This window comes from Halichoerus grypus, chromosome 2 (assembly GCF_964656455.1).
Source record: "Halichoerus grypus chromosome 2, mHalGry1.hap1.1, whole genome shotgun sequence".
NCBI lineage: Eukaryota > Metazoa > Chordata > Mammalia > Carnivora > Phocidae > Halichoerus > Halichoerus grypus.
Genome location: NC_135713.1, coordinates 178,807,240 through 178,820,419, shown reverse-complemented (window position 1 = coordinate 178,820,419; position 13,180 = coordinate 178,807,240). Strand labels below are relative to the sequence as shown.

Here is a 13,180-nt window from a genome sequence, read left to right as displayed (position 1 = left end):
AGTTGACTTGGATGATAATTCTCCTGAAGGTAAGCCAACACGTCCCCAGCATTCATGGTAGTATCCAAGGCTTCTCACCTAATTGCTTAGCTACAGCTCCTTTAATTTATGACACAGTGCACCTAAGAAAAGAAAAGGTTTTCAGATTACCTTTTCAAGGGTTTTATGTGTTGTTTTGTTCTTCACCCTACAGGATATTCTCTCTTATCACAAAAGGAGTCATCAGCGTCTCTCTCCTGGATTATATCTGGGTTACCTAAAGCTGTGTAGCTCTGTGGATCAGATCAAAGTTCTAGTTACCCAAAAGTTGCCCAACATTCTCTGCCACGTGAAGATCCGTGAAAATAATAACATTTCCAAGTAAGTTGTGAGAAGTCCGGATTTTCCTTGTGATGAAACAATGGCTCAAATGATGGGTTTGATATGTCAGAAGGAAACTGACATGGTGTAGTTTCTGTGGTGAGATGTCCCCAGGTGCCAGCACACCGGGGCAGAGGCTTAGCTGCATTTTAATGTCAGGATAAGGAGGATTTGTGGTGGTGGTTGGTGGAAGGAGTGAGCCCATGAAGGAGGGGCACACTCCTTTCACTTTCCTCTCTGTGGTATTCATGGTGCAACCACTGATACTCAACTGGCTAATGAATAAATGCCCTTTTCTTTCAACCTTCTATTTCCAGTATCTTTTCTTCACAACTTAGTAAGTCATTTTTTAAAAAAGTATCACTTGTGGAAATGGGTTCTGGTAGAGCAACTGATTTCCCCTTAAAGAATCCCCCTATCCTCATTCTCCCCACCCCTAACCCTCTGGCCTGAGGACTTTGTATGTTTCCTGTACTCTTTATAGTTCTCTAAAAAAAAAAAAAAAAAAAAAAAAGTAACAAGGCCTGTGCTTCTGGAAACTGCACTATGGTTTGGCATTATGGTGAATTACCCTGTTAGCTTTGGGAAAGTTGCCCAATCTTGGTAATCTGGCTCAGATTTACAACCAGCCCTCCAGCAGGCCTCTGAAAGCCTACTATAATGAACTGAATTGTGCTCAACCTGAAAAAAAGGACAGAATAGATAAGAAAAAGAACTCTCCAGACTTCATCAGGCTTCAGAGTACAAATTAGATCCCCAGATTTTAGTTATACCTATGGATTTGCTTAACCAAAAAGAATTCTAATTTGGTCATTTAAAATTTGGTCCATAAAGTGGCAAGAGCTTATTAACTATAGTGTATTGTTTATTAAATACTATTTGATGACAACAAAGGAAATGATGATGGACTCTTCAAAGAACTCACTAGCTGCCATATTCTCATTTTTCACCTATCAACTACACCCAGGCCTTAAGTCTGCCATCTGGTGGTCACTTCTACGGGAACTTTGGTTATCTTATCAATCCTTCCCAAGAGGTTACATGGCTCATTTGTGGGTTGACTCAGCAATGGTTACTTTCATCCATTTTCTAGATTTGTGTCTTAAAGGTTTAGACTCTATCTTTTAGTGGTTATGCCAACTAATTTCCCCTTGACAAGGATCCAAGTTTCATTTTTACAAAAGATTCCAGTAGCCTTCACTCTTGCCAGTTCCATCTCCCTCATCCTTATAGACTAAACTTCTTAGTTAGTGGTAGATGTTTCATGGTATTCCTACTGGTAATTTATTCTCTAATTCTATTACAGATGCTATTTTAGCAATGTGCTCCGTTAGGTTTTGTGAAAGCTTGTGCTAGTCAGAACCCCCTCGTTTAGTTCAATATCAGTGATGGGAGAAAAGAAATAACTCTCAAGCAGGTTCTCAAAGATTTCAATTATTTGTGAAGCCAACCGCATACCAGATTGAAGTAGGATTTAATTTTTATTTTGTTTCTCTTAGTGGGACAATAGGGTAGATTTTCCACAGTGTTTTCCAGTGTGGGAATTGAAAGGAAACAGGTATCTTGAACACAAAAACTTTTCTAAGAGGGTACTTGGTTAAAAGACATTGTTTTCTGATGAAAAGCTCATGTCACAATCAATTTCATTTTCTGACACACAGACTGGAGCCCAGGCTGGTATAGCCCACTGGGGAGAGCCCTCAGAGGGTTTTCACACTGGTGGGAACATATGTTAGCACCTCCTCTCTTTCCGTGCCCAGAGAGGAGGGCTTTCCTTCCCTCTCTAGCCTGCTCCTGAGAGCATATTGCTGCTCCCTGCAGAGTTAGAGAAAGGAAAAACTGGGCCAAATGAATGTGTTTAGAGACTTGCGCTAGCATACCTGTGGAAACAATGTTCCCAGGAGGCATTTACCTTGATCTTTTCAAGCTCCTTTTGAAAAGCAGCCTTTGGGGGACAAACCAGATGTGTTTTCTCCACCATCATTCTTTTCCCCTCCCTTCTGCATGACATTTGGAAAAGTTCATTAGGAAGGATTACAAAGCACGCAGAATAAAAACACAGATGACTGGTTTGAAAGGAGGATAGAAACAGTGATGTGTGTCCCCTGGTTCCTTTTATTGGAATTGTCTGGTGTTCCTGTTCGTGATTCTCCTCAAGCTCTTGGAAGGGGTAAGAAGCCAAAATAGTCCCCATGATTACAACAGGCCAGGGTTGAAATGTGCCATGTGGTTTGTTGCCTGAGTTGGACCAGAGTCCTGTGGTTACCCAACTGCTGAATTAACCAGCAGATGCCCCTGTGGTAAAATGCAGGGTCTTAGAATTTACAGAGGATCTTCAGGGAAAGAAAAATGAAGATAGTCAGGAAATTATTACCAAATATTTCAAAGCTCCAATCTCAGAAACTAACTGATACAAATTAGACCTGCTGTTCTGAGGTATATGTGGTTTGGTAGGTGAACTAAGTTTAAATTAGCAAAAGTTCATTTTAAATTCCATTTGGGTGGCAAAAAGTTCAAATTTCATGAATTGTATTGAGTTTTAACCACCAAAAATTGGTTATCCAGGTTCTGGACATATACATTAAAAATGTTCTGAGCTGTGTTCTGAACTTTTGTTATATTTCTAATTTTAACTTGACTCAACATACAGAGAGGAGTGGGAATGGGTCCAAAAGCTTTCTGGCTCTGAATCTATGGAAAGTGTGGATCATACTTCTGACTGCCCCATGCAATTGTTCTTCTACGAGCTCCAGATGGCAGTGAAAGCTCTCCTTAAGCAGATCAATATACCTCTACACCAGGTACTAGTCTTTACCATTTTTATCTTCTTTTTATGGCTAATGGAAACTGCATTGTGTATAAAACTTAAGAGGTAAAAAAAAATAGATATATGAGTTCATTTTCATTGATTTAAATACCACTTTGCACATGCTGCACACTTTGAATTTGATGCCTACAAGTGGACACAGACTGCACTTCTGCCCCTTTTCTCTATCTCCTGCATATTGACCTCTTCCACAGCTCCTGGACCCAGCTTTACTGTGGTCTGGCCAAGCAAGGAAAAATCACTGGCCAGCCCACCTTGAAAAGACACCAAGTCTCAACTTCAGGATAGCACAAATCAAGGAGAATAAATAATAAGTACACATTTAGTTAGATAGACAAATGTTTTCTCTCAGAACAGCAGACTAGTGGTAGTATAACCTATAGCAATGCCAAGGTTATGCCATGCTATCTTTTCACAAATAGAGAATTTACTGTCAAAGTTATTGTCTTATCTAAATCAAAATGTGCAAATCTAACCTCTCTACTAATAAGGAACTTCAGGAAAAACTGTTGGCACAGAAGAGAATAGTAAAAGTTTATTGGGCTCTGTCTAGTAAGTTAACATGATGTAGCATTAGGCTGAATTCTTTTCTCTTTTTTTTCTTTTTGGCCTAGTTCACCATTTCCCCATACCCAGCACACACATATGTGTGCAGGCACACACGCACACGCACACACACACACACAAAATCAACCAAGTTTAACCTATAAAACAGGAAGACTATCACCCAGAATTGGCCCATGACCCATGGACACAGGGACATAGATTAGAGACTCCAAGAGTGTTCTTCCATTGGGGTACTGCTTGGATTATAAGTCAGTACTGCAAGGTTAGTCCAAAACAGCCAACACTGATGAAGAATAAATTGTACAAGATGCCATAAAGGCACTAGGGGAGCAACTGGATTATTCCAGGGGTGGCCATGTACTCAGGAGGAGAAAAAAACACACCAGCTCTACTTGTGACAGTAGATACTATTAAAGGGTTTCTTGAGCTTAGCAGGTTTGAAGCAGCTCATATTTCATTGGTGACTCTTGGGCTACATACACATGTTGGGAGAGGGCTGCCTAACTGCCTAAGAGTGCATACAACATTTTTTTTCTTTTTGGATACTTGTAAAATTTTTTCAGTCCTTGGCCAGAAACTACATTTTTCCCCCTTAACCAACTTAAATTGAAACTAGTAGATTTTTAATTCAATCCATTTTTGTTGCTTCATGTAATTATATTCATCATTTTGAAAAACCCACAGAATGCAATCATTTTCTGCTTTTATAAGAAGCATAAATGTTGTTTTCAGAGTTTATATGGAACATTACTGCCTTAAATCTTGATTTTATATAGCATTATTAAATGGGCTGAACCCTAATATTTATGTTGTATAAAAATTCCAAGCTTGAAGTCGTGTAATTTTGTTAGATGTTTTATGCCAGTTTGGTGTTGTTTATGTAAGTGCCATGTTGTAACTCTCCTATTTTTCCTCCGCGCGTGTCCCTCTGCAGGCAAGGAACTTCCGCCTCTACACACAGGAGGTGTTGGAAATGGGTCACAATGTGTCCTTTCTTCTCCTGCTCCCTGCCTCAGACGACGTCTGTACAGCCCCAGGACAGAATAATCCTTACACCCCACACTCAGGGTTTCTTAACCTCCCTCTTCAGATGTTTGAACTTGGTATAGTAGCTTGTTTCACCTAGAAATATTAACCCAGCCTCCTTATAATAAAATCACAAAGTTATATCTGTTCCCCCTTGTCCCAGTGGAGGGTCAATAAATCACATGATGGCTTTGGCAACAACCCTTCCTAGAACTGTGTACAAGTCTGAGAGAAAGCAAAGCTCCAAGACTATGTGCCTGAGCAATAATTATTGAAACCTAGCTAAGGTCCAATGGAGAGGAGGGAATTCTAAACAGAGTGTTCAGTTATCAGGCTGCAGTTCTTGCCTTCCCTTTGCTTTCTTAAAACATGAATACAAGAACTAATATTTTCATGAAAAGCACTGCCCCTTCTCTCTCTTTCTCTCTCTCACTCTCTCTCTCACCTCCAAATGGGAAAAAAAAAATAGTGAAATTAAAATGTAAAGTGTGTATCACTCTGGAGGGAAAAAAAGTCAATGAGTAGTATTGATTTATTAAATAGACTGTAATATTAAACAGGCTAAATTTCTAGCAGACCATTTGAAAAAACTGACAGGGTCTCCCAGGATGCAATATTGTGATTATAATGTGGGATTATAATGTGGGATTCTGAATGGTGGAAGATCTTGTCCTGACTTTCAAAACTGAATAGCCTAGGCCCCAGTTCCTCTATTTTTGCAGAGACCGCTGCTGCCCACTGAGAATGTGAATAGGGAGGCTTTGTCTCTTCCCCATGCTTCATCTTATAACAGGCCAATAAGAGGCAATTAGCAGGACTTCCATCAGTTCATATGAATTGTAAGATTTGTGGGAGGGTGAGTGCTGGATGGGTGGAATGGAGGCAGACTCTCTTAGGATTGCTCCCCAGACACCAGATTTAGAAGCAGAAAAAGCAACTGCCATTTTGCGGCCTGGGCATCTGAATCTGAATTTATCCCTTGAGGATAAATAGATTAAGCCTTTCAGTTTCCCTTGCTCCGAGCAGTTCAGATGCCGAAAAAACTGAACAATAGCAATTATTATTTTCCAGAGGAGGAAGAGTTATTAAGAGAAGCCTGAATCAGACTTGCAGACTAGGACTTGAGAGTTCTGGGTCCTCTATTGTGTGAAGGTGACAATCACTTAACCTTTCTGCACCTTTTCTGTGTCAAATGATTAATAACATCGGCATACCACTCCCAAGAGGCCTGGATGTGAATATCCCCATCCAATGAGTTCTCCATCCAAAGAACATTATTAGTCCATGATATGACTGCATTGCTATTACAAAATATAGTTTGGGTCATGGTATTTCATTTCAAGTCAATAAATATATGTTAGATACCTACTGTGGAGATTCAGAGATGAGTAAGACAAAGGCCCTGCCTGCAAGGGGCTTTCAGTACAGTGGTAGCAGTAAAATAAGGATACAAATTATTATTAAATGAGGTAGGATGTGCCAAAATCATAAGTGATATCGAAAAAATAAAACACATTTTTCTCAAAGAAAGTATCAGAAAGCCACCTTGGAGGAGAGGGTATTTGATGTCGGTGTTAAAGAATGGACAGGATACTAATAAACATGGACAATGAGAAAAGCTTTCTTGTCAGTGGGAGCAGAATGAGTGAAGACGTGGAACAAAAGATCTCAGAAAGAGTTGGAAAAAGAATAAATGGTCCAGTTTGGCTAGATCAGAGAAAGGATGTGAGGAAACAGTGGACATAAAGAAGTCTGGACAAGTCGTGGCCATACTGGGCAGTATCTTAAGAATCAGGCTGAGGAATCTGTTTAAGATGGATTGAGAGCACGGTTGGGGGGGATAGTTCAGGGGTGTTTATAATAGTCCAGTATTAGGACAGAAACAAAACCCCCAAAAAGGAAACAAATACAGATATAAGAAACATTGGGAGTAATATACAAGATTGAGCAACTGTTTGAATAAGAAAAGGTGAAGTCTAGAGACTTCTACAGTACTCCCATGGTTTTCAGCCTCAAAGACTGTGAGGATATTGCTGCCATTACCAAAAGTAAGAAAATCAGAGAGGAATATGGCTTAGGGAAGAAGATGATGCTTTTAGCTCTATCTTGAATCTGAAGGTGCAAATTCAACATCCAAGTAGACATGTCCATTTGACAGTAGAAATACAGGAGAGAAGGTTGGGTAGTAAACACAGAAATTTGGCCAGTGTCTATTAATAACAGCTGAAGCCATGAAAGTGAATGATTTCCCAGGGATAGATAATTGATAGGGAAAAGAACTAAGGAAAATACTTCATTGGAGAGCTAACTGGGAGTCCATTCTGTGTGAAATGGTCATTACTGTTCCATGATTACAGACAAAAATACATGAAGTTCATTTTCCCATGTCTCAGTGGTCTTCATGGTAACAATCAAAGATTTGGGATCATTCATAATAGTGTATGACTCCTAAGACCCTGGAGGACCAATCCCTGCAAGTGTCCTCTCTATCCTGCTTTCTGGGAGGCTAACACACTTTTCCTGGGCAGCCGTACTTTGTCCTACTATTGTTACTGTCTATTCTTCAATTTCCTCTCTCCACTCATTTGTTCATTAATTCAATAAATATTTATTAAGTAACCTACACTGTGTTGGGCACTAGTCCAGGTACTAAAGGATCTGCAGTGAACAGATCCATGAAGCTTACGTTCTCGTGAGAGAGACAAACAGCAAACCAATGAACAAACAATACTGTAAATGTCAGACAGTAGTGAGCGCTGTGATGAAAAATAAATTAGGGTAAGGGACTGGAGTGAAGTGACAGGAGCTACAATTTTGTATAGGATGACCTGGGAATGTCTCTCTAAAGAAAAAACATGTAAGCAGAGACCTGAGATTTCCCTGCAGTGGGAATGACAAGTGCAAAGGCTTTAAAGCAAGAGTGTGCTTGGCTAAAAAAATCAGTGTAGGTGAAGTGTAGTAAGCAAGAGCAACAAAGATAGGAAATGAGATCAGAGAGTCAACAGCCAGATCATGCAGGGCCTCATAGGCTGTGATAAGGACTTTGGATTCTACTTTAAGCGTGTTGGGAGTCCAATAGAGAATTTTGAGCAGTAGAGTAACATATTAGAAGGTCTACAAAATCTGGTACCCCCCATGAAAAAATAAAAACTAAAAAGCTTAACTTTGTTTAACCCAGCATTTTCTAAATTCATTTGACCATGACTGGAAGCATTTTTGGTGTGGCACTTACTAAAAAACTAAGAAAACACACTTTAGGATATGATGCCCTAAAACTCTGCTTCCCAAACTTTAATGTGCATTAAGAATCACTTGGCGAGCATGCTAAAAGAGAATCCTGGAGCCCCACCCCAGAGATGCAGTCAGTAGGTCTGGGATGGGGACTGGAGAATTTGCTTTTCTAACAAGCTCTCAGCTGATACTGTGCTGTCAATCCATGGACCACACTTGAAGTCATACTGCCTAGAACACAGAGAAAATGACATATTAGGAACTTACAAAATAGGGATGTAGTTATAGTAATAGAATCCAACAGTGCCTGTCTCTTTGACCTGTCTTACCTCTTCTTAATATTAAAAGCTATATAAGACTATCAGATATTATCCTTCATCTATGAAAGCCAAGCCATAGATCAAAGCCTGGGTCTCAATAGTTCCTGACTTTAAGATGTTTTTTCCTAGAATAACATATACCTTCATATTCTCCTGGTCCTCCTTCATTATCATATTATAGGTGATGCAACTGATTAATGAGAACCATGTAAGTTTCCAGAAAAGATCACCTGATTGGGCATGGTTCCACCGACATACACAATTCTGTTAGTCTTTTCTAGAGATCAGGAGGAAATGTTGCCAGTAGCAGGAAATTAGTACACTCTAGCATAATGTTTATTATACTTCAGCACCACCAGCAACAATTTTTAAGATTGCTGGGCCTCAGGAAGAATCATGACAGACTCTACCTTATCTCCAAGCAATCAGAGCTTTCCAAGAAGCAGATTATCGTACTGATTACCATACTTCTTCCATTAGACTTCAGCCCACGAAGCATTTAATAACAACTTCAAAGGACTTACTATAATGGGTCTAAGCCCCTCGAGAAAGATCCTAAGCAATTTTTACTTGTTTGTTTTATAAGTAGGGACTTCTGCCTTCCATAGATAGGTCCAGAGTAAAAGGTCAACAGATATACTAAGCATTTCTGAGAAAGAGAACATTACTGGAAATTCAATCAGAACTCAGAAAATGATAACACAGGAATTTTAATGATACCTGAAAAGGTGCAAATTATGGGAACATGTCAATTATAAAAAATTTACACTATTATTTCGGTTTGACTTGTACAAGTCATCCCTGTCCCAGTGAAATGATTTGAGATTTGGCAAACTGACCACGTTCCTGCCAGTGGCCTGTGATCATAAATAACTTGCTAACCAGCTACGGAAAACTGCATCTGTGCCTATTCCAGCACTACATAGATCTAGCAAGGACAAAACGATAAAGGAGCTTAGCCTTCTGTCTCCTGGAGTAGAGTTGGCTGGGGCAAACCCATAGGCTATTCCCTCACAGGATTACTGTAGGGGAAAGGAGGACTGTCATACAGATGGGAGATCTCCGTGAGCAGGGTTGAGCTGAGGTAAAGTGGTACATTTCAAACCCATGCCCCCTCCATAGCCTGAGGGCTGACACTCCCCATACCCAATCCTTTGGATAGGAGCAGGATAGCACTCCACTGCCGAAGTAATCAAGCACATGCCTGGGAACCGACAAGGGTCACTATTTAAACTGTTCCCAGGAACGAAAAGAAAAGCAGTACCATGAGCCTTTAGAAACTCTGTCCAGTGATGTGGCCTCTTGAGGATTTGCCTAGCTTGCACTGGAGAGGTTGCCCTTCCTGATCCTATGGGGAGTCACAATTGACAGCGGGCCTATGATAAGAAGTTGATTTTATTGATTTCCTTGGTTCTATGATTCATACTGATTGGACTAGAGAGATTATAAAACTGGGGTATTTTTTAAAAACAGTTTGAAGCCTGGTATATATTTCATACTTAAGTGCTTGGCTGCATATTTCATTCAACAAACATTTGCTGAGTTGCCACTGTATGCCAAGTACTGTCCTGGGGCTGGACATACAGAATCTGCCCACCAGAAGCCTAGAATCCAGTAGAGGATAGAGAAATCTATACCAAAAGTCCCAATATAATGAAAGCCCTGCTGTAATAGGTAGGCTGCTGAATTTCAAAGGAAAGACATCCAGTTCTTCCTTAAAGAGAAAATATTTGAGCTAGATCTTGAATTAGAAAGAAACATTCAGAAAAGGAAAGAAAAGGCAGAGCTAAAAAGGAAAATCATTTTAAGCAGAAGGAACAGCATGCACAAAAGCTAGGAGACCTGAGGAAATGCAGCCCAATTAAATACACTCCTAGTAGCTCATTGTGACAGATGCTTATGGCATCTGAGAAGATGATAGGAGATGAAACTAAAAATTAAAAAGGTCAGAATCACAAAGGGCTACCTATGCCATCCTAAAGAGGCTAGACTTTATCATGTAGGCAATGGGGAGTCATGAAAAGATTTGTTTAAAAGGAATAATATGGTCTTAGTGGGTTTTAGCAGCTCTATGGAAGATGGACTGCAGGAGAGCCAAAGTGGGGGTTGCTTAGACTAGATGCAATGAGACAGCTGAGAGAGTGGTCCAGGTGGCAGTGATAAGAACCGGAACCAAGACTGCCACAGTAGGGGTGTAGAAGAGAAAGTAGAAGCAAGAGGAACTGAGGAGTTAAAAATCAATAGAACTTTGTGACTGATTTAACGTGGTTGAAGAGCAAGATGGAGGAGCCAGAGAGTCTGAATAGGGTGCTGAGATGGATAATGTTGCCATCTACCAAAATAGGAAAGATGAGGGAAGGAACAGGTTTGGGGGAGGCGAGAAATGATGAGTTCAGTTTGACAAATGATGAGTTTTGAGGTGCCTGTGGGATATCCAGGCATTGAGCCTAATGGAATCCAGGCCACAGGCTTACAAGAAATGGCACAGTCTCAACCCTCATTCCTAAGGCCCATTTTTCATGATTTAGGATACCACTTCTGAATTCCAACTGTCAACTCATTCACTACCAGGAATCTTTAGAGGGGCATCTTGTGCCCAGGTTCCTTCTGACACATTGGCAAAGAATCCTGGAACTAAACTGACCACAGGGGGTAATCTTATTGATATTTTTAGCTTCCAAACTAGGCTCCATGACCCAGACTGATTAGGATTTTATTAATGTAAAGACCTTAGGAAGAATATTCTAATCTCAACCCTGTTCCAATTTTCTAACTCTAAATGCCTCATTCTTTCTGAGGGGTTAGGGTAAAGGTGTGAAAAAATTTTTCATTTTGTTTCTGGTATGTGCCACATGCTGTGCTGGGCACGTATATATATGATATGTTTTAATCCTAAGTAGGCATTACTATCCATCTTAGATGTGGGAAAATTGAGGCTCCCAGAGGTTATATGCCCAATGCCACACAGGTAGTAACTGGCAGAACTAGGATTCAAACCCAATTCTGTCTGATACCTAAACCCAAATACGTTCTACTCTACTCCTAATCCAACTTCTAGTGTTGGTGTCAAATGCATTTTAGTCTGTCACTATCTCCTATAGAAAAGAGAGGGAGAAAAAACACCGCAGAAAATTAGCCTCAGTGTGTAAATTACTAACAAATCATATGGTCCAGATAATGCATTGTTGTACCCTTATACCATTTTGTCTGTTAAATGCATGTGATTCACATTAGAAAAAAAATTAGAAGCTTCCAGTCTGTCCTCCCCTCCTCTGTGATGGCTACCAAATGTATCATTGCTAAACCACAAAAGACTATGTTAAAGTAACATTTGTTAAAGTAACATTAAAGGCTCTGGATAAAAACCACTAGCGCGGGAAAGTGAAGCGCTGTAGTTGAAAGGTCCTTATAGCTCACTGTGGTGAGTGGCGGGGGGGGGGGGGAGTGTGGGCGCTCTGAGACCACCCACTGATCCAAGGCGCCTACCACAAGGAGACACAACAAGAGAAAGTTGTGGACACCCTGGCGTTTTAGAATTCAGATGGGAATGATAGTGTTTCTTTTAAAGAAATTCTTTAGTGCCTCTTCCTAATCTCCCTATCTTCATATTTTAGAAAGAAGGAAAAAAGCTGATTTTTTTCTTTCTTTTCTTTTTTTTTTCCCCCCCAACTTGGTTTGGAAAGGCAGACTATGAGACACTTCACTCTCCTCACTCTCCAGCCAAGAGAGGACATCTGTCAAGTGCTAACAGGATATAATCCCTCCTTGAAAGGCATAAAGACACATTCAGGGAGTTACAAGGGTCAAGAGTAAGCTACAAAGTAATGGTGACTCTTTCCTGTAGAGCTGCCAGTAAATATCACAGACCTGAAATACACCTTTCAAAACAGGAAAACCAAGAGCACAGAGAGAAAAGAGAGGATGGAGGGAAAGAGGAGACTTTGGAGGAAGGGTCTGGCCTCTTCAGACCAGGGCATGCATTCTTTTCATTAATTGAGATGTTCAATAAACATTAATTGAGAAGCTATAATGTTCCAGGTTTTTAGGAAATAAAAATAGACATGGTTCTGCCCTCAGAGAAATCACAGCCTAATACCAAGGCAGTCAAGTAAACACATAATTCCAGTAAAGCAGGGTAAGTGTCTTGATACATTTAGAAATAAGTGCTCTAGGAGCACAAAAGAGCAAAAGTGACTGGGCTGCAGAGGAAGAGGTGTGAGTGAAGATTTGCTGAGAAGGAGGCACTGAGGCTGAAACTTCGAGTATCAGAAGCAGCTCACCTGAAGAAAATGGTATGACCTAAAGATACTGGTAGACACGGGTGTTTGAGGACTAGAAAAAGGCATGTGTAAAAGCATGGAAGTGTAACAGGACTTATAGTAAGTTCAGCCTGACCAAAGCTTAGAATTAATTTGAGTGGAGGGTGAAGGGTGGTTGCATGATTGAAGATATATTCAAATTCACAAGACACTTTCCTTCTGGTAATAAGAGGTTTGACTTTGTCCTGAAGTCAAGAAGGAGCTCTGTAGAGGTTTTTAAGCAGGGAAATAGCATGCAAAGTAGATGGTTTGGGAGGAGCTCAATAGTTGTTGTTTACTGAGAGGCTACATGAAATCAGTTCTTCTGTGTGTCAGGCAAAGAAGTGCTAGAGTAGAGGAAGTGGAAGGATAGATCTGACACCAGAGAGAAAAATCAATCCTAGAATTGAGAAACATCTCCTTGAAATGATGCACAACTGAAATAAGGATGAGCCACAGAAGCCCTCACCCCATTCTTCTCTTCCACTTCCATATGAGGAAACACAAATGGAGGTTACCCTTACCCACACCACAGATTCATCTTAGCTAAG

General features: G+C 40.3%; 1 protein-coding gene across 1 annotated transcript in view; it reads left to right on the top strand.

Annotated features, from left to right (window-relative positions):
* Positions 1-13,180, top strand: part of ANKFN1 (ankyrin repeat and fibronectin type III domain containing 1) — a 311,761-nt gene that overhangs the window by 275,067 nt on the left and 23,514 nt on the right. Inside the window, exons 15-17 of the mRNA XM_036106172.2 lie at positions 194-360; positions 3,011-3,161; positions 4,689-4,857. Of these exons, the coding sequence (XP_035962065.1) occupies positions 194-360; positions 3,011-3,161; positions 4,689-4,857 (487 nt within the window). The remainder of the gene's footprint in view (positions 1-193; positions 361-3,010; positions 3,162-4,688; positions 4,858-13,180) is intronic.